At 37.3% G+C, this 23,969-nt stretch overlaps 1 protein-coding gene across 2 annotated transcripts in view; it reads left to right on the forward strand.

Moving 5' to 3' along the window:
* Window positions 1-23,969, forward strand: part of DNAH14 (dynein axonemal heavy chain 14) — a 575,377-nt gene that overhangs the window by 430,018 nt on the left and 121,390 nt on the right. For both annotated transcript variants that reach the window (XM_030936505.1, XM_030936506.1), the window contains 4 exons: window positions 8,400-8,597; window positions 19,437-19,598; window positions 21,666-21,857; window positions 23,737-23,918. In XM_030936505.1, coding sequence (XP_030792365.1) covers window positions 8,400-8,597; window positions 19,437-19,598; window positions 21,666-21,857; window positions 23,737-23,918 — 734 coding nt within the window. The remainder of the gene's footprint in view (window positions 1-8,399; window positions 8,598-19,436; window positions 19,599-21,665; window positions 21,858-23,736; window positions 23,919-23,969) is intronic.

Below are 23,969 nucleotides of genomic sequence, written 5' to 3' on the forward strand. Positions count from 1 at the left end.
CTCGGGAAGGGGAACATCACACACTGGGGCCTATCATGGGGAGGGGGAGGGGGAGGGATTGTATTGGGGAGTTATACATGATATAAATGATGAATTGATGGGTGCTGACGAGTTGATGGGTGCAGCAAACCAACATGGCACAAATATATATATGTAACAAACCTGCACGTTATGCACATGTACCCTAGAACTTAAAGTATAATAAAATAAATAAAAAATAAAAAATGAAAAAACAATAAAAATAAATAAATAAATAAATAAAATCAGGAATTAAAGAGGGAGTATTAAATATATTAAAATCAAGAATTAATGAGGGAATTAAAGAGGGAATATCAGTATTACAGAAATAAAAAAAAGATTGTCAGAGAATACTGTGAACAATTTTATGCCAACATATTAGATCACTTGGATAAAATATCTTTCCTAGAAATACATAAATTAGGCCGGGCACGGTGGCTCAAGCCTGTAATCCCAGCACTTTGGGAGGCCGAGACGGGTGGATGACGAGGTCAGGAGATCGAGACCATCCTGGTCTACACGGTGAAACCCCGTCTCTACTAAAAAATACAAAAAAAAAAAAAAAAACTAGCCGGGCGACGAGGCGGGCACCTGTAGTCCCAGCTACTCGCGAGGCTGAGGCAGGAGAATGGCGTAAACCCGGGAGGCGGAGCTTGCAGTGAGCCGAGATCGCGGCCACTGCACTCCAGGCTGGGCGACAGAGCTAGACTCCGTCTCAAAAAAAAAAAAAAAAGAAAGAAATACATAAATTACTGAAACTGAAGAATTAGAAAATCTAATAGACCAATAGCAAATAGGGAGATTTAATTAGGAATTTTAAAACTTCCCACAAGAAAGGCCCAGAGCCAAATGGCTTCACCAGAGATTTCTACCAAACATCTAAGGAAGAATTAACACCATTCCTTCCCAAACTCTTCCAGAAAATAGAAGAGGGAATACTTCCCAATTCATCTATAAGGTCAGTAACATCCTAATACCAAAACTAGACAAAGTCATCACGAGAAAAGTACAGACTAATATCCCCTATGAATATAGTGGAAAAAAATCTGAACAAAATCTTAACAAACAAAAACCAGCAACATATAGCGAGTAGTATGCACCATAAGCAAGTGAGATTTATTGCAGGAATGCGTATTTGATTTCATATTTTCTAAAAATCATTAATGCAATATACCTATTAATGGAATTAAAAGTAAAAACCACACAATAATTTCAGGAGATACAGAAAAGCACGACAAAATCCAACACCATTTTTTTACTCTCAGCCAAAAGGAAAAGAATGATGCTTTATCAACCCAATAAAGAGCTTCTATGAAAAACTTACAGCTAGCCTTATGCTTAACAGTGAAAGACAAAATGCTTTTCCCCTAAGATCGAGAGCAAAGAAAGAATGTTTTCCTTAAAAACTAGAAGCATTCCCTTTGAAAACTGGCACAAGACAGGGATGCCCTTTCTCACCACTCCTATTCAACATAGTGTTGGAAGTTCTGGCTAGGACAATCAGGCAAGAGAAAGAAATCAAGGGTATTCAGTTAGGAAAAGAAGAAGTCAAATTGTCCCTGTTTGCAGATGACATGATTGTATATTTAGAAAACCCCATCGTCTCAGCCCAAAATCTCCTTAAGCTGATAAGAAACCTCAGCAAAGTCTCAGGATACAAAATCAATGTGCAAAAATCACAAGCATTCCTATACACCAATAACAGACAAACAGAGAGCCAAGTCATGACTGAATTCCCATTCATGATTGCTTCAAAGAGAATAAAATACCTAGGAATCCAACTTACAAGGGATGTAAAGGACCTCTTCAAGGAGAACTACAAACCACTGCGCAGTGAAATAAAGAGGACACAAACAAATGGAAGAACATTCCATGCTCATGGATAGGAAGAATCAATATTGTGAAAATAGCCAAACTACCCAAAGTAATTTATAGATTCAATGCCATCCCCATTAAGCTACCAATGACTTTCTTTACAGAATTGGAAAAAACTGCTTTAAAGTTCATATGGAACCAAAAAAGAGCCCGCATTGCCAAGACAATCCTAAGCCAAAAGAACAAAGCTGGAGGCATCATGCTACCTGACTTCAAACTATACTACAAGCCTACAGTGACCAAAACAGGATGATACTGGTACCAAAACAGAGATATAGACCAATGGAACAGAACAGAGTCCTCAGAAATAATACCACACATCTACAGCCATCTGATCTTTGACAAACCTGATAAAAACAAGAAATGGCGAAAGGATTCCCTATTTAATAAATGGTGCTGGGAAAATTGGCTAGCCATAAGTAGAAAGCTGAAACTGGATCCTTTCCTTACTCCTTATATGAAAATTAATTCAAGATGGATTTGGAGACTTAAATGTTAGACCTAAAACTATAAAAACCCTAGAAGAAAACCTAGGTAATACCATTCAGGACATAGGCATGGGCAAGGACTTCCTGTCTAAAACACCAAAAGCAATGGCCACAAAAGCCAAAATTGACAAATGGGATCTAATTAAACTAAAGAGCTTCTGCATAGCAAATGAAACTACCATCAGAGTGAACAGGCAACCTACAGAATGGGAGAAAATTTTTGCAATCTACTCATCTGACAAAGAGCTAATATCAAGAACCTACAAAGAACTCAAACGAATTTACAAGAAAAAAACAAACAACCCCATCAAAAAGTGGGCAAAGGATATGAACAGACATTTCTCAAAAGAAGACATTTATGCAGCCAACAGGCACATGAGAAAAATGCTCATCATCACTCACCATCAGAGAAATGCAAATCAAAACCACAATGAGATACCATCTCACACCAGTTAGAATGGCAATCTTTAAAAAGTCAGGAAACAACAGGTGCTGGAGAAGATGTGGAGAAATAGGAACACTTTTACACTGTTGGTGGGATTGTAAACTAGTGCAACCATTGTGAAAAACAGTGTGGCGATTCCTCAAGGATCTAGAACTAGAAATGCCATTTGACGTAGTCATCCCATTACTGGGTATATACCCAAAGGATTATAAATCATGCTGCTATGAAGACACATGTGCACATATGTTTATTGCAGCACTATTCACAATAGCAAAGACTTGGAATCAACCCAAATGTCCATCAGTGACAGACTGGATTAAGAAAATGTGGCACATGTACACCATGGAATACTATGCAGCCATAAAAAAGGATGAGTTCATGTACTTTGTAGGGACATGGGTGCAGCTGGAAACCATCATTCTCAGCAAACTATCACAAGAACAGAAAACCAAACACCGTAAGTTCTCACTCATAGGTGGGAACTGAACAATGAGATCACTTGGACACAGGAAGGGGAACATCACACACCAGGGCCTATTGTGGGGAGAGGGGCAAGGGGAGGGATAGCATTAGGAGATATACCTAATGTAAATGAGGCATTAGGAGATATACCTAATGTAAATGACGAGTTAATGGGTGCAGCACACCAACATGGCACATGTATACATATGTAACAAACCTGCACATTGTGCACATGTACCCTAGAACTTAAAGTATAAAAAAAGAAAAAAAAAAAAAACCTCACTGTTAAAAATAGAAAAAAAAAGAATGTTTTGCCTTACAATTTCTATTCAACACTATACTATAGGTTCTAGCCAGTGCAATTAAATAAGAAAAAGTGGGGAAGGGGCATCCAGATTGGAAAAAATAAAGGGAGCAAACCCATCCTTATTCACATTCCACATTATCCTGTTTGTGGAAAATCCTAAGGACAAACAACCCAATTAAAAATAAACAGGCCAGGTGCAGTGGCTCACACCTGTAATCCCAGAAGTTTTGGAGCCCTAGGTGGGTGGATCACTTGAGGCCAGGAGTTTGAGACCAGCCTGGCCAACAGGGTAAAACTCCATCTCTACAAAAATACAAAAATTAGCTGGGCATGGTGGCGCACCTGTTATCTCAGCTACTCAGGAGGGTGACACAGGAGAATCGCTTGAACCCAGGAGGCAGAGGTTACAGTGAGCCAAGATGGTGCCACTGCACTCCAGCCTGGGTGATAGAGCGAGACTCTCTCAAAAAATAAAAATAAAAATAAGCAGATGCTGGCCCAATGTGGTGGCTCATGCTTATAATCCCAGCACTTTGGAAGGGCAACACAGGAGGATTGCTTGAGGCCAGGAGTTCAAGACCAGCCTGAGCCAAATAATGAGACTCCTTCTTACAAAAATAAAAAGTTAGCCAGATATGGTGGCATGTACCTGTAGTCCCAGCTACTCAGGAGGCTGAGGCAGGGGGATACTTAAGCCCAGGAGTTCAAGGCTTCTGTAAGCTGTGATCGCACCACTGCACTCCAGCCTGGGTGACAAAGTGAGACCCTATCTCAAAAAAATAAATAAATAAACGAAGAAACAGATACCTTGTTATGGCTGAATGGCATTTTATTGTACATGTATACCACATTTTGTCTATCCATTCTTCTGTTGATGGACATTTGGCTTATTAGCTCTTATGAATAGTGCTGCAAAAAGTGGCAACATGGAAGAGCCTAGAAGGCCTCATGTTAAGCAAAATAAGTTAAGCAAAGAAAGAGAACTAATGCATGTTCTCACTCGTGTGAAAACTGAGGAAAAAAATTTCAAACTCGTAGAAGTAGAGAGTAGAATTATGGGTATTAGAGGCCAGGAAGGGGAGAAGAGGGGAGAATGGGAGAGTTTAGTTAATTAATACAAAATTATTACTACATAGGAGGAATGAGTTACGGTGTTTTGCAGCAGTGTAGGCTGAATATGGTTTACTCTAATTTATTGAATGTTTTCAAAATGCTAGAGGAGAGGATTTTGAATATTCACAACACAAAGGACAATGTTTGAGGTGATGAATGTATTTTCTCCAATTTGATCATTATACATTATATGTTCATATGGAACTATCACTCTGTATCCCATAAATATGTACAATTATCACATGTCAACTAAAAAATAAAAGGAAAAAATAAATACCTTACAAAAGCATATGAAAAGATGCTCAATATCAATTGTCATTAGGGGAAACAATAATGAGATACCACAACATCCCTATTAAAATGACCAAAATCCAAAGAACTGATAATAGCAATTACTGACAAGGATACAGAGCAATAGGAACTCTCATTCATAGCTGATGGGAAATGAAAATAGCACAGCCACTTTGGAAGATAGTTTAGCAGTTTCCTACAAAGCTAAACATAGTCTTCCCATATGAGCCAGTAACCATGCTCCTACCTAACTGATTTGAAAACTTACGCCCACATAAAAACCTGCACAGGAATGATTATAGCAACTTTATTCATAATCACCAAAAACTGGAAGCAACCAAGATTCCCTCAATAAAGCAAATGAATAAACACACTGAACACACTGTAGTAGTACATTGATACAATGGAATACTATTCAGAGATAAAAAGAAATGAGCTCTTAAGCCACAAAAAGACATGAGTGAATTTCAAAGCTATATTGCTAAGTGAAAGAAGTCAGTCTGGAAAGGCAACATATTATAGATTCCAATTATATGACATTCTGGAAAAGGCAAAACTATGGAAATGGTAAAAATATTTGTTGCCTAAGGGTTTGGTGGAAAGAAAGGAAAGTGAAACACAAGATTTTTTAGGATGATAAAAGTTCTGTATACTATAATGGTGAACACATGACACTATATATTTGTCAAAGCCCATAGAACTTGACAACACAAAGAATGAGCCTTAACATATACAAATTTAGAAAAAATCACTTTGGAGTTCTGGTAATCCCAGGATGACATTCAGAATGTGAAAGAACAATCAAACCATGTTGCAGGTATGTGACACAAACTCACTGAAGAGGATTAGGGGAAAAGGAGCCAATATAAAAAGTGGTTTGGGGGTAAAGTTAACCATTCTAATACCACAATACACATATACTGGAATTGAATAATGAAGTAAATGGATGGCAGATGTTGGAAACCAGTTTTCTCACTATTGGAGGGCAGAGCTAAACAAGGGAAAGAGACTAGAATGATCATGTAGTAACAGAGTTGGAGACATAAGTTGAACTTATGTTTAGCTTAATATAGGTGATTGGATATAGAAATTTTATAGGAATGTGTGTCTATAAGGGTTAATATACAAACATTTGTTTATTTGCTGTGTCAGCTGGGAGGGCTTATGGGCAGTGATCTCCAGGAGCAATGAGTACACCTAGCTCCCAGATCTTGGTTTCTAATACCATTCTCCAATAAAAGGAACCAGGACTCCTTGGGAAAATTGTTGATTACAGGACTGGGACAGGAAATAAACAATATGAGCCTGGAGAATCCTATAGTGCTACAAGTGAAGTGCTACAATAATCATGGGGTTATGTCAGCGGGACACAAGAGCCAACTAAAAGAGTTCACAGTGCCCAAAGCTGGAGCAAGAAAACAAAGAAATAAAGTGGTATTAAATTAAAATCCAAATTGTATAATAAATATCCATGGGCCCATACTTATATAAATAAATGACTAAATAAATAAGTAAATAAGGGAGCATAGACAAATCTGCCATTCAGAAGAAATCCACATAATGTATGTAGGTAGTCTACCCTCAAGAAACTGGAGCATAACTCCTCACTCATTCACTAAAGACTGCACATATTGACTTTCTCCCAAAGAGTACAGTACGGAAAAGGGGAGAAAAGAGTAACTTCACAGTGGAGAAACCTGACGAACACCACCTTATCTAGGTGATCAAGTTTACCATCAAGATAAATCACAGTGAGTATAATCATGAGAAAAACGCAGGAAAATCCCAGTTGAGTGACATTCCATAAAATACCTGATCAGAACTCCTTGAAGATCTTTAAGGCCATCAAAAACAAGGAAAGTGTGAAAAACTGTCACAGCCAAGAGTAGCTTAAGGAGATTTGGCTACTAAATGCAATATAGTATCCTGGAGGAAATTCCGAAGGAGAAAAAGAAAACATTAGGTTAAAAACTGAGGAGATCTGAAAAAAGTATGGACTTCAGTTAATAATAACATATCAATATTGGTTCATTAATGGTAAGAAATGTAATATACTAATGTTAGATGCTAATAGGGGAAATTGAATGTGGGATATATGACAGTTCCCCATACTATCTTGGCAATTTTTCTGTGAGTCTAAAACTCTTCTAAAATAAGTTTATTTTTTAAAATAGACAAAAGATTTGAATAGGTGTTTCACCAAAGACGATACATGAATGGTTAATCAGTCCATGAAAATATGTTCAGCTTCATTAGTCATTAGGGAAATACAAATTAAAACCACAATAACACTAAACACCCACTTGACTGGCTATAATCAAAAAGATAGCTAATAACAAGCATTGACAAGACTGTGTATAAACTGAACTTTCATACACGGCTTGTGGGAATATAAAATAGTACACTACTTTGGAAAATGGTTTCGCTATTTCTTATAAAGTTTAACATAGATTTACCACATAATTGAGCAATTCCATTTCTCTATCTCTACACAAGGCAAAATAAAACCAGTGTCCACTCAAAGACTTGTATGGAAATGTTCATAGCAGCATTATTCATAATCAAGAAGCAGAAACAATCCAAATGTTCATCAATGCACAAATAAAATGTGATATGTCCATACAATAGAATACCATTCAGCAATAAAAAGGAACAAACTACTGATACACATACAACATGAAAGAACTTATTATGCTAAGTAAAATAAATTGAATACATTAGACTTCATGGTATATAATTTCACTTATATGAAATAGGCAGATCAATAGAGATGAAAACATATTAGTGATTGGGCCTGAGAGTTGGATGGGGATTGACTGCCAGTGGGCTTGAAAGATCTTTCTGGGGTGAAAGAAATTGTTCCAAAACTGAATTGTGACAAGGGTTGCATAAGTCTGTAAATGTACTAAAAAACATTGAATTATACACTTAAAACTGGTATAATCTGTAAATTACACCTAAATAAAGCTGTTTTTAAAACAATAATTACTTTGCCATTGTTCCCCAAAAGCATTTATTAAGTACCTATTGCTCAAAATAAAAAGGAAAAGATCTATCTAGTTACTTATACATGAAGAATCAAATATTGACAGTGATATAAAGATGGTTTATAAGCCTGTCTGTGCTATTTTTATGAAATTATATGAAATTTCCAGTGAAATTTTCTCATATATTCAAGAGGCTATGGAAAGATGAAAATATTGAATGTGGATGAGTGCGTTATAAAAATTTTGATAAAATATTTAAATTACATTTAGTATGCCTTCCAAAAGGTTATAAATAAAAATAGTCTGGGTATTTTTACTGTCAAAATTTCTAGCACAAATAATAAACAGAAAACTATACATTGAAAGATTCCCAGAAAATATATGTCATATGTTGGATTTCTTTTCTCCCAAAGATTGGAATAGATGGATGTGGGAAAAAAACTTGTGCAACCTTGGCCTGTTATCTGACAGATAACAAACTATACCGAGTGCCTGTATCTCACAATTGTGCCTACGTCGAATTCAAAGAAGTTTTTAAAAAGGTGTTTATTCACGCAGGATTAAAAGGGAAACCCACTGTTCTGATGGTTCCAAATTTAAACATAGAGCAAGTAAGTACTTTTTGTCTTTGTTATTTGCTGAAGTTTGATATCGTCGTGGCTACCCCCCCTCAGAAATTTAATATTTGAAAAGAAAACAAGAAAATATTTATCAATGGTTCTATTAGCCTACAATATCAGTTTGCTTGCAGTATTCTCTGTTCTTATCCAGTTATAGCCCACAGAGTTTATATATTTGTAATGATGCCACAGGTAGTTATGAATAAACATTTCAATAAAGATATTTTCTATGTCATTATCTTGTTCATTTTAATTGACATATTGGAAGTAATTTATCTATGTAACTAAAGTCATCTGTCTCATATCAGAACTAGCTTTATGATCTGTATTTTAAAAACCCTTTCATCTATATCCAGTATCTGTAATCTACAGTTAGGTATGTAATCTACAATCTGCTCTTACAGCATCCAAGCTTCTGTTTCTCTCCATTACTCTTCTTCTGCTCTAATTTCACTGTCAGATGTAGGACTTTCCTTACAGAATATGTTATTTTTGGCATGTATATATATATTTCCTCCAAGTCTGTGGCTCGTCTGTTTATTTTCTTTTCAAATTAAATTCAATTAAATGTTTTAAATTGACATGATAATTGTACATGTGTTTATGGGGTGTAGTGATGTTTCGATACATGTAAGAGCAGATTACCATAATTAGTATATTCATCTCAAACATTTATCATTTTTGTGTTAGGAGCATTCAATATCCTCCTTCTAGCCCTTTGACACTATATAATATATTATCGTTATGTATAGTCATCCTACAATGCTGTAGGATAGTAGAACTTATTCCTCTTCTCTAGCTGTAATTTTGTATCCCTTAAAAAATATCCCTCACTATCCTTCTCTCCCTTTCCCCTACCTTTCTCAGCCTCTAGTATCTTCTGTTCCCCTTTTTATTCCCGTGAAATCCACTTGTTTTTAACTTTTATATATTAGTGAGAGGATGTGATGTTTAACTTTCTGTTCCTGGCTTACTACACTTAACATAATCATGTTGCCAAAGTGACAGGATTTCATTCTCTTTTATGGCTGAATCATATTCTATGAATTTTATGTACCATATTTTCTTTAGTCATTCATTCATTGGTGGACACTTAGGTAGATTCTGTATCTTGGCTATTGTGAAAAGAGCTGTTATAAACATGAGGGTGCAGATGTTTCCTCGATACACTGATTTCCTTTTCTTTGGATAAATGCCCAGAAGTGGGATTACTGGATCTTATGATCATTTTATTTGTATCATCATCATCATCATCATCATCATAATCATCATTTTTGTTTTGTTTTGTTTTGTTTTGTTTTGAGACAGGGTCTTCCTCTGTCACCCAGGCTGGAGTGCAGTGGTGCGATCATGGCTCACTGAAGCCCCAACCTCCAAGGCTCAAGTGATCCTCCCACCTTAGCCTCCCAAGTAGCTGAGACTACAAGAATGCACCACCACACCCAGCTAATTTTTTTTATCGAGGTGGGGTCTCACTGTGTTGCCCAGACTCATATGTAGTTTTTTGAGGAACCTCCATAATATTTGCCATAATGGCTGTACTAGATTACATTCTTACCAACAGTGTATAAGAGTTCCCTTTCTCCACATCTTCACTATCATTTGCTATTTTTTGTCTGTTTGATGATAGCCATCCTGACTGGGGAGAGATGATAACTCATTGTGGTTCTGATTTGCATTTCCCTAACAATTAGTGATATTGAGCATTTATTCATTTTTTTGGCCATTTCTATGTCTTCTTTTGAGAAATATCTGTTCATATCATTTGCCCATTTTTTAATCAGTTTTTGTTTGTTTTTTGTTCTTTATTTTTTGTTTTTGCTGTTAAGTTTGAGTTCTGGATATGAATCCTCTGTTGGATGAATCATTTGCAAACATTTTCTCCTATTCTGTAGTTTGTCTTTTCATTCTATTGTTTCCTTTGCTGTACAGAAGGAAATTTACCATCCTTTTGAGTTTGATATAATTCCATTTGTTTATTTTTGCTTTTGTTGCCTGTGCTTTTGAGGTCTTATTTATAAATTCTTTTCCAAGACCAATGTCCTGAAGCATTTCCCTTGTTTTCTTCCAGTAGTTTTAGTTTCAGGCCTTACATTTAGCTCTTTAATTAATTTTGAGTTGATTCTTGTATAGGGTGAGAGGTGGGGGTCTACTTTCATTCTTCTGTATATGGATATTCAACTTTCCCAGCACCATTTATTGAAGACTGACTTTTTTCCATTGCATGTTCTCAGTGTATTTGTCAAAAATGAGTTGGCCATTGATACATGAATTAATTTCTGGGTTCTCTATTCTATTCCATTGGTCTGTGTGTCTGTTTTTGTTCCCATACCATGCTGTTTTGGTTACTATAGCTTTATAATGTGTTTTGAAGTCTGGTAGTGTGATGCCTCCAACTTTGTTCTTTTTGCTCAGAATTGCTTTGGATTTCTGAGATATTTTGTGGTTCCATTTGAATTTTAGGAATTTTTCCTATTTCTGTGAAGAATATTATTGGCATTTTTTCAGAGATTGCAACAAATCTGTAGATTGCTTTGGGCAGTATGGTCATCTTAACAATATTAGTTTTTTTGATTCATGAACATGGTGTGTCTTTCCATTTGTTTTTACCCTTTTCAGTTTCTATCAGTGTTTTGCAGCTTTCCTTGTAGAGTTCTTTCATCTCCTTGGTTCAAATTTATTTCCAGGTATTTTATTTTATTTATTGTAACTATTCTAAATGGGATTGCCTTTTTAATTTCTTTTTCACCTAGCTTGCTGTTTATATATAGAAACATTACTGATTTTTGTATCCTGCAACTTTGCTGAATTCATTTATCAGTTCTAAGAGATTTTTGTCAACCCCATAAAAAAGTGGGCAAAGGACATGAACAGACACTTTTCAAAAGAAGACATTTGGCCAGGTGCAGTGTTTAACCCCTATAATCCCAGCACTTTGGGAGGCCAAGGCAGGAGGATCTCTTGAGCCCGGGAGTTCCAGACCAGCCTGGGCAACATAGTGAGACCTTGTCTCTATTTTTAAGAAAAGATATAGACTGGCTGAATGGATGAAAAACAAGACCCAACTATATGCTGCCTACAAGAAATTCAACACACTTGTAAAGACAGACATAGAGTGACAGTGAAGGGATAGAAAAAGATATTCCATGCAAACAGAAACCAAACACAAGCAGGAGTAGCTATATTTCTATCATATAAAACAGATTTCTAGTCAAACTGTAAAAAGAGACAAAGGACATTATATAATAATAAAGGAATCAATTCAGCAAGAGAATATAACTATTGTAAATATATATGAACCCAACACTGGAGCACCCAGATATATAAATCAAATATTATATCTAGAGGAAGAGATGGACCCCAATACAATAATAGTTGGGGATTTCAACACCCCACTCTCAGCATTAAATAGTTCATCTAGACAGAAAATCAGCAAGCATCAGATTTAAACTGCACCATAGACCAAGTGGACCTAACAGACACTTAACGAACATTTCACTCAACAGCCACAGAATACACATTATTTTCATTAGTACATGGAACATTCTGCATGACTGATTATATATTAGAACACAAACAAGTCTCAACAAATTTTTAAAAATCAAAATCATATCAAGTATCTTATCTGAATACAATAGAATGTGACTAGAAATCAATAACAAGAGCAACATTCAAAACTGTAACATTCATGGACATTAGACAGTATGCTTCTGAATAACAAATGGACGAAGGAAGAAATTAAGAATGAAATGTAAGAATTCCTCAAAACAAATGATAATGGAAACACAACATAACAAAACCTAGGGGTCCAGGAAAAGCAGTATTAACAGGCAAGTTTATAATAATAAATGCCTACATAAAAAAAGAAAGATTTCAAATAAATAACCCAACAATGCATCTCAGGGAACTAGAAAAAGCAAGAACAAATGAACCCAAAATTAGTAGAAGGAAATAAATAATAAAAATCACAGCAAAAATAAATGAAATTGATAATAAAAAACAATACCAAAGATCAACACAACCAAAAGATTTTTTTGCAAAGAAAAACAAAACCGAACAACTGTTAGACAAACTAACAACAGAAAAGATCCAAATAAATAAAAACAGAAGTGAGAAAGAATACATTACAATGGATACCATAGAAATACACAGGATTATTAGAGACTGTTATGAACAGCTACACATCAATAAATTTAAAAACCTAGAGGGAATGAATAAATTCATATATAATCTGTCAAGATTGAGCCAAGAAGAAGTAGAAAACCTGAGCAGACTAATAATAACAAGATTGATCAGTAATAAAAGCTCTCCCAAAAACAAACAAACAAACAACAACAAAAATTCCACTACTGGATGGCCTCACTGCTAAATTCTACCAACTATTTTTTTTAAGATGGAGTCAGGCTGGAGTGCAGTGGTGCCATCTCAGCTCATGGCAACCTCTGACTCCTGGGTTCAAGCAATTCTCCTGCCTCAGTATCCTAAGTAGCTGGGATTACAGGCACCTGCTACCACACCTGGCTAATTTTTTTGTACTTTTAGTAGAGATTGGGTTTCACTATATTGGCCAGGCTGGTCTTGAACTTTTGACCTCAGGTAATCTGCCTGCCTTGGCCTCCCAAAGTGCTGGGATTACAGGCATGAGCCACTGCTCCCGGTCTCTACCAAACTATTAAAGACAAATTAATATTAATTATTCTCAAGCTATTTCAGAATATTAAAGAGGAAATTATTCCTTACTCATTCTATGAGTTCAGCATAATGCTGTTACCAAAACCAGACAAGGACATGATGAAAAAGGAAAACTACACGCCAATATTCCTGATGAATCTAGATACAAAAATCCTCAACAAAATACTAGCAAACTGAATCAAACAACACATCAAAAAGATAATACACCATTATCAACTGGGATTTATGTCAGGAATGCAAGGATGGTTCAACATATGCAAATCAATAAACATGATACACTGCATAAACAGAATATAGAGAAAAAACCACAATCATCTCAATAGATGCTGAAAAGACATTAAATAAAATCCAACATCCCTTCATGATAAAAAAAAAAAAACCTCTCAATAAATTAGCTATAGAAGGAAAGTACCTCAACACAATAAAGGCCATATGTGACAAACCCACAGCTAACATCATAGTGAATAGGGAAAAGCTCAAAGCTTTTCCTCTGCAAGCTAAAACAAGAAAAGAGTGCCCAATCTCACCACTCTTATTCAACATAGCACTGGAAATTCTAGCCAGAGCAATTAGATAAAGGAAAGAAATTAAGGGTATCCAAGTTAAAAAGGAGGAAGTAAAATTGCCCCTGTTTCCAGATGACATGGTCTTATAAATATGTAAAGATTCTACCAAATCCTCTTTTTTTAAAAAACTTTTATTTTAAGTTCAGAAGTACAAGTGCAAATTTTTTACATAGGTAAACGTGTCATGGGGGTTTGTTGTACAGATTATTTCATCAGCCAGGTATAAAGCCTAGTACTTTTTTTTCCTGATTCTCTCCCTCCTCCCACCCTTCACACTCTGAAAGGCCCCAATGTGTGTGGTTCTCCTCTGTGTCCATATGTTCTCATCATTTAACTCCCACTTATAAGTGAAAACATGTAGTATGTGGTTTTCTGTTCCTGTGCTAGTTTGCTAAGGATAATGACCTTCGGCTCCATCTATGTCCCAGCAAAGGATATGGTCTTTTTTTTTTTTTTTTTTTTTTTTTTTTTTTTTTTTTTTTTTTTTTTTTTACGGCCACATAGTATTCTATGGTGTATATGTCCACATATTCTTTATCCAGCCTATCACTGATGAACATTTAGGTTGATTTCATGTATTTGCTATTGTGAATAGTGCTGCAGTGACATACACATGCATGTGTCTTTATAATAGAATGATTTATATTCCTCTTGGTATATACCCACTAATGGGATTGCTGGGTTGAATGGTATTTCTGTCTTTAGGTCTTTGAGGAACTGACACACTCTCTTCCAAATGGCTGAACCAATTTACACACCCACCAACCGTGTATAAGCATTCCTTTTTCTCCACAACTTCATCAGCATTTGCTACTTTTTGACTTTTTAATAGTAGCCATTCTGACTGGTGTTAGATGGTATCTCGTTGTTATTTTGATTTGCGTTTCTCTAACTATCAGTGATGTTGAGCATTTTAAAATATAATTGTTGGCTACATGTATGTCTAGTACATGGGAATGTAATCTAGTACAGCCATTATGGCAAATAGTATGGAGGTTCTAATAGTATGGGGCATTTAATCCATTTAAATTCAAGGTTATAATAGATTGATGAGGACCTATTTATATCATTTTGTTGATTGTTTTCTGGTTGTTTTATATATCCTTCCTTTCTTATCATTGATTTTTGTGATGGGTGGTTTTGTTGTTGTTGTTGTTGTTTTGTTTTTTTGTGTGTTTTTTTTGTTTTTCTTTTTTTTTTTTTTTTTTTTTTTTTTTTTGTAGTGATAGGGTTTGATTCCTTTCTTTTTTCCCCTTTGTGTATTGGCTCTACAGTGAGTGTTATAGTTTTGCGTGTTTTCGTAATGGTGGTTATCATCTTTTCACTTCCACTTGTAAGACTCCCTTGAGCATTTCTTGTAAGGCTATGCTAGGCATGATGAATTCCCTCAGGTTTTTGTTTGTCTTGGGAAGATTTTATTTCTCATTCATTTCTGAAGGATAGCGTCTTGGATATAATTTTCTTGGCTGGCAGTTTCTTTCCTTCAGTTCTTTGAATATCTCATCCTATTCTCTCCTGTCCTATAAGGTTTCTGCTGAGAATTCTGCTATTCTTCTGCTGGGGTTTCCCATTTATATGATGACTTTTTTCTCTTGCCATTTTTGGAAATTTCTCTTAGTCTTTGAATTTTGACAGTTTGACTGTAATGTTCCTCAGATAGACTTTTTTGGGGTTGAATCTATTTGGGGATATTGGAGCTTTCTGGATCTGTATGACTAACTCTCTCTGAAGACTTGGGATTGTTTTCAGTTGTTACTTAATTAAATGCTTTCTACACCTTTCCCCTTCTCTTCTTCTTCTGGAATGCCCTTAAGTTCAGAAATTCTTTCTTCTGCTTGGTCTTATCTGTCATAGAAGCTCTCAATTATATATATTTTTCATTGAAATCTGTAGCTCTGAGATGTGTTTTTGATCCTTTATTATGATATATATCTCCCTATTGAATTTCTCATTCAAACCATGAACTGTCTTCCTGATTTTGTTGAATTGTCAATCTTTATCTTGTATCTTACTGCATTTCTTTAAGATTATTATTTTACATTCTTTTTCTGGCATTTTGTATATTTTATTATGATTGTGATCTGTTACTGGTGAGTTACTGTGTTCCTTTGGAGGTTTCATGTTTGCTTGCTTTTTCATGTTTGATGTGTCCCTTCATTGATTTCTATGCATCTCGAAAAACAATCACCTTTCCAACTTTATGGAGTAGCTTTCATAAGGAAAGACTTATCCATAGGTATGGGTTTTACAGTGTCAGTCATTGGGTGCATGGCCTTGATTCTAGATGGATACAGTAGTGTAGTCTCCATGTAGCTTCTTCAGTTGTAATCCGTGCTGGTGACATTTGCAAATGTCTCAGCAGCCTAGGCTGTGAGAGTTTGTGGAGGCAATGGTGCAACTTTGCTGGAGGTGGGTTCACCAGGCTGTTTCTCATGTCAGGGGCATGTGCATGCATGCAGTGAATCAGCCAACTTGGGATCTGGCTCACTTGATTTGGAGCCATAGGGCTACTACTCTAGCTGGGGGCATAAGCATACAGTTACTTGGCTGGCCTGGTTGTGTGTCTGCCAGGGTTGCCCATGGGATTGTTTCTTAGGCCCTTAGCACAGGCACAGAGTCATCAGGCAGGCCTGGGGCATGTCTGCAGCATGGGAGATGCACCACAGGATGGTTTCTTAGGTCCATGAGGTAAGCACAATGCTTCTTGGCCAACCTGGAGTGTGCCCACCAGGGGTGACCCATAAAGCTATTTCTCAAGCCTGAGATATGGGTGCATGGCAGTTCAGCTGGCCTGAAGGGGTTGTGTCTGCCAGGGGCAACCCACGGAGCTATTTTTCAGGCCTAGGATGCAAGCAAAGGTTTGCTTGGCTAGCCTTGGGGGTGTGTGTTCCAGGGGTGACCTGTAAGGCTGTTTCTCAGGACTTGATTGTGGGCACAGAGCTGTTGGGCAGGCCAGGAGCATGTCCTTAGTGGAGGCACTTGTGGGGCTATTTCTCAGGTCCTGGGCATGGGCATGTAGCAATCTGCCAGCCCAAGAATGTGCCAGCTGTTCAGTGGCTCTGGGACCCCTCCTGCTTCAAGAAGAGTACACAGCAGTTTGGCCAGCTCAAGGGTAGGGTCACCCTAAATGGGACTGCCAGATTGTTCCTCTGACTAAAAGTGCGGGCATTGGGGATTGGTTTCTCTGCTGGCAGGACCACAATCAAAGCCAATCCTGGGCCCAGGCTCTGCACAGCTGGGGTTGTGGCATAGAGCCACCCATGGGGACTTGGTGGAAGAATGAAGATGAAGTCCCAGTGCTGGAGAGTTGCATGGCTACTGGCCCCTAGAGCAGGGCCCACTCCAGAGGTAGCTCTGGTCTCAAGATGGTGCCATGCTGCTGTAGCTTGGCTCACAGCGGGAGTGAGGGTGGGTGGAAAGTACACACCTTGTGCTCCCGATCCAGAGCAATGCAGCTGCAAGAATTTCCAGCAGCTCCCTAAAATGGGCCCAGGACTAGAAAGGACTCTGAGATTGTCCTGTATAATGACTATAGGTGTTTCAATGGCAATGGGGCTGGTGGGGTTCTTCTGCTTACCTTGTCTTCACCAGGAGAAGTCCCTCTTGACTCCCAGCTGATCTGGACAGGGGAGACAGGGCTGCAGAGGCAGGATGCCTCCACATTGTCCTCCGAGGCTTCCAGTCACCACAGGTACCTCTCCATCCTCTCACTGTACTCATGCACTCTCCCATTGACATTCTAGTCAAATCTTAACTGTTTATTTGTTGCACTGGTCCTTTCTTATGGGGAAGACTACTTCCAAGTACTTCTAGCCAGCCATCTGGCCAGTCGCCAGGCCCAGAATATACTATATTTATGTACAAGCAAAAATTGCTAATCACTCACTTTTTTCAGTTCTGTTATTTTTCACAAACTATACTCTTCCATGTCCAAGACAAAATTAGGAATGCCATCTCAGATTGTATTTACTCTTGTGACAAAATTTCAAGGGAACATTGTTTATTGTTTTTGATCCAGACATATGTAGTTATTGAGTATTGTTTCAACCCCTCATCCTGTTTTTTCTCTTAGTGCTGGGCCTTTCTCCATTGAGTTATTTTTTTCATGTCATATTTTTGAGAGCAAATCCAAGTGCCATATCATATCTACTATACTCCTCCAGGATTTCTGCTATATCTATATATTCTCCCTTCACCAAACTTAAATATCCAGCTCTGTTGATCCAGTTGAGGTTTCTGCCACACAATTTCTTTCTGGATTTTAGAAGATATAGTTTCTCCCATGCCAGGAGTCCATTGTTCTAATTTAATAAATCAGTTTCAGAAAATCATTTCAGGCCAAAGCTGAAATGAACATGGCTCCTCTACGCTCATGTTACTCAGGACTTCGAGGTCATTGGATCTGTTTCCAACACTTTCCAGGCTTCGTCTGGCCATATCATTGCTTTTCATGTGACCCAAAAAGAGTGCGTAACTATCAGTGTGTAACAAGCTTTGGCAGTTCTCCATCACATACGAGGTGAGACAGGAAATAAGTTAGCCCTGTGTTACCTCTGTTGGCCTCTACTGGAGAGCTCCCCACAAGGTCTCTGCCCTTCCCCACCTGAACTGAAATACCACGAACCTATGAGTGTCTGAGTCTCCTGAAGAGAGTCACTAATGCTAACTACTTTTTTAAAAGCTTTTTTTTTTTAAAAGAAATCTTGGATTTATTCTCAAAAGCAAAATATCCTTATGTTTATAATAACTCTTCTGGCAGAGTTTGTTTTCCTACTTTTTCTCATCTGTTACCTTTTCCATTGAATTTGAGGTCCTATATAGATATGAATTCAGTTAAATTAAAATAATCCTTCAGCAATGTTATTTCTAGTTTGTCTACTACTATTCAATCACAAATGTAGATGTATTGAGGGCTTCTGTGAACTGCCTGAACCGGGTTCCTGCCTAATTCATTATTGTACCCACTCCTGCATACCTCTTTTCTAAGTGCCTGTCACAGCTATTTGGCATACTCTCCGTACCAAGTATATGTTTCTCTAATGTTTGAATGAACGAATGGATTAATGAAGCTTATTTTGACTCAGAAAAAAATATTCTGATGGGTTTGAATGAAAACGTTAGTCTTAGGACAGGCACAGTGTCTCATGCCCGTAATCTCAGCACTTTGGGAGGCCAAGGTGGGAAGATGGACCAGCCTGGACATCATAGAGAGACCGAGTCACTACGAGAATATTTTAAAAATTAGCCAAGCATGGTGGCATGCACCTTTCATTCTACCTATTTGGGAGGCTGAGGTGGGAGGATGGCTTAAGCCTGGTAGTTCAAGCCTGCAGTGAGCCATGACTCTGCCACTGTACTCCAGACTGAGCAACAGGCTGAGACTTTTGTCTCAAAAAAAAAAAAAAAAAAAAGGTGGTGGGTGGGGGATATTAGCTTTAAAAAAAAAAAAAAAAACACTTAGCCTCAGTTCTCCTTAATCGCTATTGCTTTCTTGCTTTCTCAAATTGATGTGGTTAGGGTAGAATATATGAATAATTTACTCATTCCTGATTAAATATGTGTTTTGCCTAAGGATTCATTTTTAGAAGATTTGAACTACATCATCAATTCAGGAAGAATACCTGACCTATTTGAAAATGTTGAGCTGGATTCTATTGCGATGAAAATCAGATCTCTTACTGAACAGTCTGGTCATATGGATAATAGGCAATCTTTACTTTCACTCTTTCAAAAGGTACTTTTTTGTGACTTGGCTTTATCAAATTGTCATGTTAAAAGTTGACCATGTTTATAATTCTGTACATGATTTTTAAGTTGGATATAATTTCTTTAGATCTTTATATGAGTTTTTAAGGTAAAATAATGAGTACCCTACACACAGACAAACCATATCCTTAGGTAGGTCAAACACTTACATGAATCTGAGCCTGTCTGGCTATCAATGATTTTAAAAAATAATACCAGCAGGAGGCAATAAAATGAAAAATAAAATCCCAAGAGTATTTCTTACACAAAGATTCTTTCTCAGATAATGATGTTCTTATTTCATTTTTTGGTAACAAGTCTGGAAAGGCAAGAAACAAGAAACATTTCATCCTTTTGAATAGTCCTGGAATTGACCAGAAGGTGATGGATACAAAAAGAAATTGACTGGATACAGCAGGTGCTATTCAGAATGAACTCAGCAGCAGAGGAGCTGTGAACAAACTGGTTTGATGAGAGATATAGATTAGTCAAAATGAACTCAACTTTCTGTGTCTTTGAGACATGATGACTGACCAGTGGCTTAGCGAATATATGGACATGATTACTCAAACTAGAATACTCACTGGGGAAGGACCACAGGTGGATTTATTTCTGGTGCTAGTTTTTGTCTATCATAGGGCAATTTAAAAATTGAATCTGGCTATCCACCGTTTCTCACCTTAGTAACAACATTGCTAAGTATCAAACAGATACCTAGTAATCTGTCACAAGAAGATGTTTTAAAAATTCCAAAAATGACTCCACAGTTGATAGAGAACAAGGTAATATGAGTGGATATCCTTAGATTTCGTTAGATTTTTTAATAACATTGTAGAAAGAAGGATAGAATTTATCCTGACAATTGTGGCACTCTAGTGCCTTGTTACTATATTTGGTTTATTCATTAGATTATTAGATTTAAATAATAAGGAAGAAAAAAGAAATTTCAGTTTGGAGTGCAGAGAATAGTACTCCAGAAAATGAATAAATAAACCAAGAATCTCAGTTAGAAATCAATTTTAATTATACACATGATATATGTGTAATATATATAATACTATGCTTCCAAAAGTAATTTGACATGTCCTACAATAATAACAAATAATAAAGGCACACTTTAAACTGCTAACATTTGATATCTCTAGGTGGAAGTTTTGGGAATGTGTAAAACAAAGAGAGGTATTTTCATTTTTACTTTAAACATTTCCACATTGTGTGAATTTTGCACTGAGCAGTTTTATTTGCCTTTATAAATTTGTTAAAGACAAAAAAGAGGAAAAAAAACTTACCTTTTAGTCTTCTTTCAGCTTTACCATATTTATTTGACAAAATAAGTTGCTTGATACTTAATATCATTTTGTACAGTTAGACTCTGAGTTAAAAGGAACACTAATTCACTGAGGCTGTTTTCAGTAATACGGACTTATTGCAAAGTGATATCTGGAAATAAGGAAGAAGGAATCTGTGCCCTGTTGCCAGTCTTGCCAAGAATCCAGCAACAGCAGCAGCACAGCCAGGTCTTATAAGGAAAAGGGCCGAAGGCAAATTGCAAAGAAACTAGCACTTAGCCTAGGGCCTGTAAAACTGTGTAGGTCTCATATTGCTTAGCTGTAATCCTTTAGCTGTAGGAGTTTTATTACTACCTCTGGTGCTCTACTCTTACTGTCAGTCTGTTTCTTTCAGCTCTAATTCATCTGACCATTTTCTCACTTTGAGTTTCTGTGGGTCTTAAATGCACACCACCCCAGAGGAAAGAGTTAAATAGTCAGACCCAGCACCATCTGATATAAAGTCCCCTACTGAACAGAACTCTAGCACCAGCCCCCGTCATAAGAGTTGGTTTATGCAAGGGGTGTTTTGGGTCCAATGCCTCCCCTACTGTTAGCTTCCCTTGGAAGGGCTCTGTTTATGGCAGGCACTCCATGCACAAATGATCAGTCTCTGGTCTACCCACGAAGGAAAGATCTGAAATATGTTTTCCATGGAATTTTTAATGTAATATTTTTTCAAAACAGTGGACTACATTTTAACAATTTATATTTTCATTAATTTTCAGAGAATATATAAAAATCTTCATATTTTTGTGATCATGAGTCCTGAAGGACCTGGCTTCCGCCAAAATTGTAGAGTATATCCTTCTATGATTAGCTCCTGCACGATCGATTGGTACGAGAGGTGGCCAGAAGAAGCTCTTCTTATTGTAGCTAACTCATTCTTAAAAGAAAAAGTCAATTTTGAGAACAGAGAGGTAAATATTTAATGCAAGTGAAGGTTTCAGTTTATTGACAGCATCTGATGATATTATGCCTCTGAAGAGCAAGGAACCCTAGATGGACAAAAACAGGCAGTTCTAAGCCAGTTTATAATAAAATGGATCAAGTGTTTACATTGATTCCTTATTAATTCCCCATCTCTTGTACCCCTGAATTCACCCTATTTCAAAGATGCCTAGATTCAGATTCTGCAATGCCTGGGTCTCTTCACTATGCTGTCCACATGGTGGAACAGCATATTTCCATGAAGGAAAACAGTCTCCATTCTGCATACCAGATTCTATGGTAAGGATGCTGCAACCTTCTGTGTATTCTTTGTAAATTGTTCTGGCTTGGCTACAACAGCAAGTCAGCAAAACAGTGACAGCACAAGCCACAACACAAAATTAACTCAGAATTTATGAGCCAACAGTAAGAAAGAACCTGTTCTGGAGTGACTAAACTGAAGATCCAATAGGACCTAGCTGACAGTAAAGGGGGTAAGAAGTATTGACCAAAGGAGCTGTAAATGCATAGAGAACTGAAACTCAACGTACGACATTTCTAGGTCCTGTGGGACCAATGGGATTGCATCCTTACTTGTCTAAATGATCAAGGAAAGCAAAGGCCAAGGAGGACAGAGACAGGGTAGAACCAGAAGAAAAAAAAAATGCAGCTGAGTTAAAAGTGACCAGTGACCGGTTAGACTTGGACTGGAGATGAGTCATCAGGACTAGCTTATGTCTAAATTAGAATTATCTCCCAGTCCAGACAAAGAGAATATTCTTTGCAGTCTGGTTTTGCTCATCTGCACATCCTTTGGGTCCTTGCATTTTTGTAGCTTTATTTTACTCAAGGAAATTTTCTTGAGTATCCTGCTATTGATAACCACTTTAAGAAAGAAATGTAAAAGATAAAGAAGGCTGGGCATGGTGACTCACACCTATAATCCCAGAATTTTGGGAGGCAAGGCAGGAGGATTGCTTGAGGTCAGGAGTTCAAGATCAGCCTGGGCAACATAGTGAAACTCTGTCTCTACAAAAAATTTAGAAAATTAGCCAGTTGTGGTGGCACACATCTGTAGTCTGAGCCACATGGGAGGATGAGGCAGGAGGATCTCTTGAGCCCAAGAGTTTGAGGCTATAGTGAGCTATTATTACAACACTGTACTTTGGCCTGGGCAAAAAAGCAAGACCTAGTCTCAAAACAAAAAATAAATAAAAAATGTTAAGATAAAGAAAACATTATAACCCTTGGCCGTTGATACCGATGCCCTAAATCTTTGGATGACTACAGCAAAAGTCAGAGTAACGTACCGGTAAAGCCTAGAAGGATGAGTGTGGCATGCCATTCATAGTTAGCTCTACTGTTGCCCCACCACCATCCCAACCATTAAAACTCATATTTTCGGCCGGGCACAGTGGCTCAAGCCTGTAATCCCAGCACTTTGGGAGGCCAAGAGGGGCGGATCACGAGGTCAGGAGATAGAGACCATCCTGGCTAACACGGTGAAACCCCATCTCTACTAAAAAATAAAAATAAAAAAACCTAGCCGGGGCATGTGGCGGGCGCCTGTAGTCCCAGCTACTCGGGAGGCTGAGGCAGGAGAATGGCGTAAACCCAGGAGGCAGAGGTTGCAGTGAGCTGAGTTCCGGCCACTTCACTCCAGCCTGGGCGACAAAGCGAGACTCTGTCTCAACAACAACAACAAAAAAAAACTCATATTTTCTTTGTCCTGCTCATCCAGGAGTTCTCTCTACATCTCCAGATCTCAGAAATAATAAGCTATTTTAATTAATTCCAAATGTTCAACTTTCTCTTTTTATGTATATTTGGATTGCTTTCTCTTAATTCTTAAAAATTATTATTCTTCAGAACTTGAAAGAAAAACTTGCCCCAACCTGTGTCCAAATCCACATAAGCATGAAAGACTTGAACAGAAAATACTTTGAAGAAACTGGAAGATTTTATTATACCACTCCCAGTAGCTACTTGCAATTTATAGAAACATTTGCACACATTTTGAGGGCACGAGAGGAAGAGATGCAAACAAAGAGGTAAGACTTTGAGAACAAATCAGAAATATATTTTATATTGGTGTTTTTGTT

The sequence above is a fragment of the Rhinopithecus roxellana genome, chromosome 8 (assembly GCF_007565055.1).
Source record: "Rhinopithecus roxellana isolate Shanxi Qingling chromosome 8, ASM756505v1, whole genome shotgun sequence".
Classification (NCBI taxonomy): domain Eukaryota; kingdom Metazoa; phylum Chordata; class Mammalia; order Primates; family Cercopithecidae; genus Rhinopithecus; species Rhinopithecus roxellana.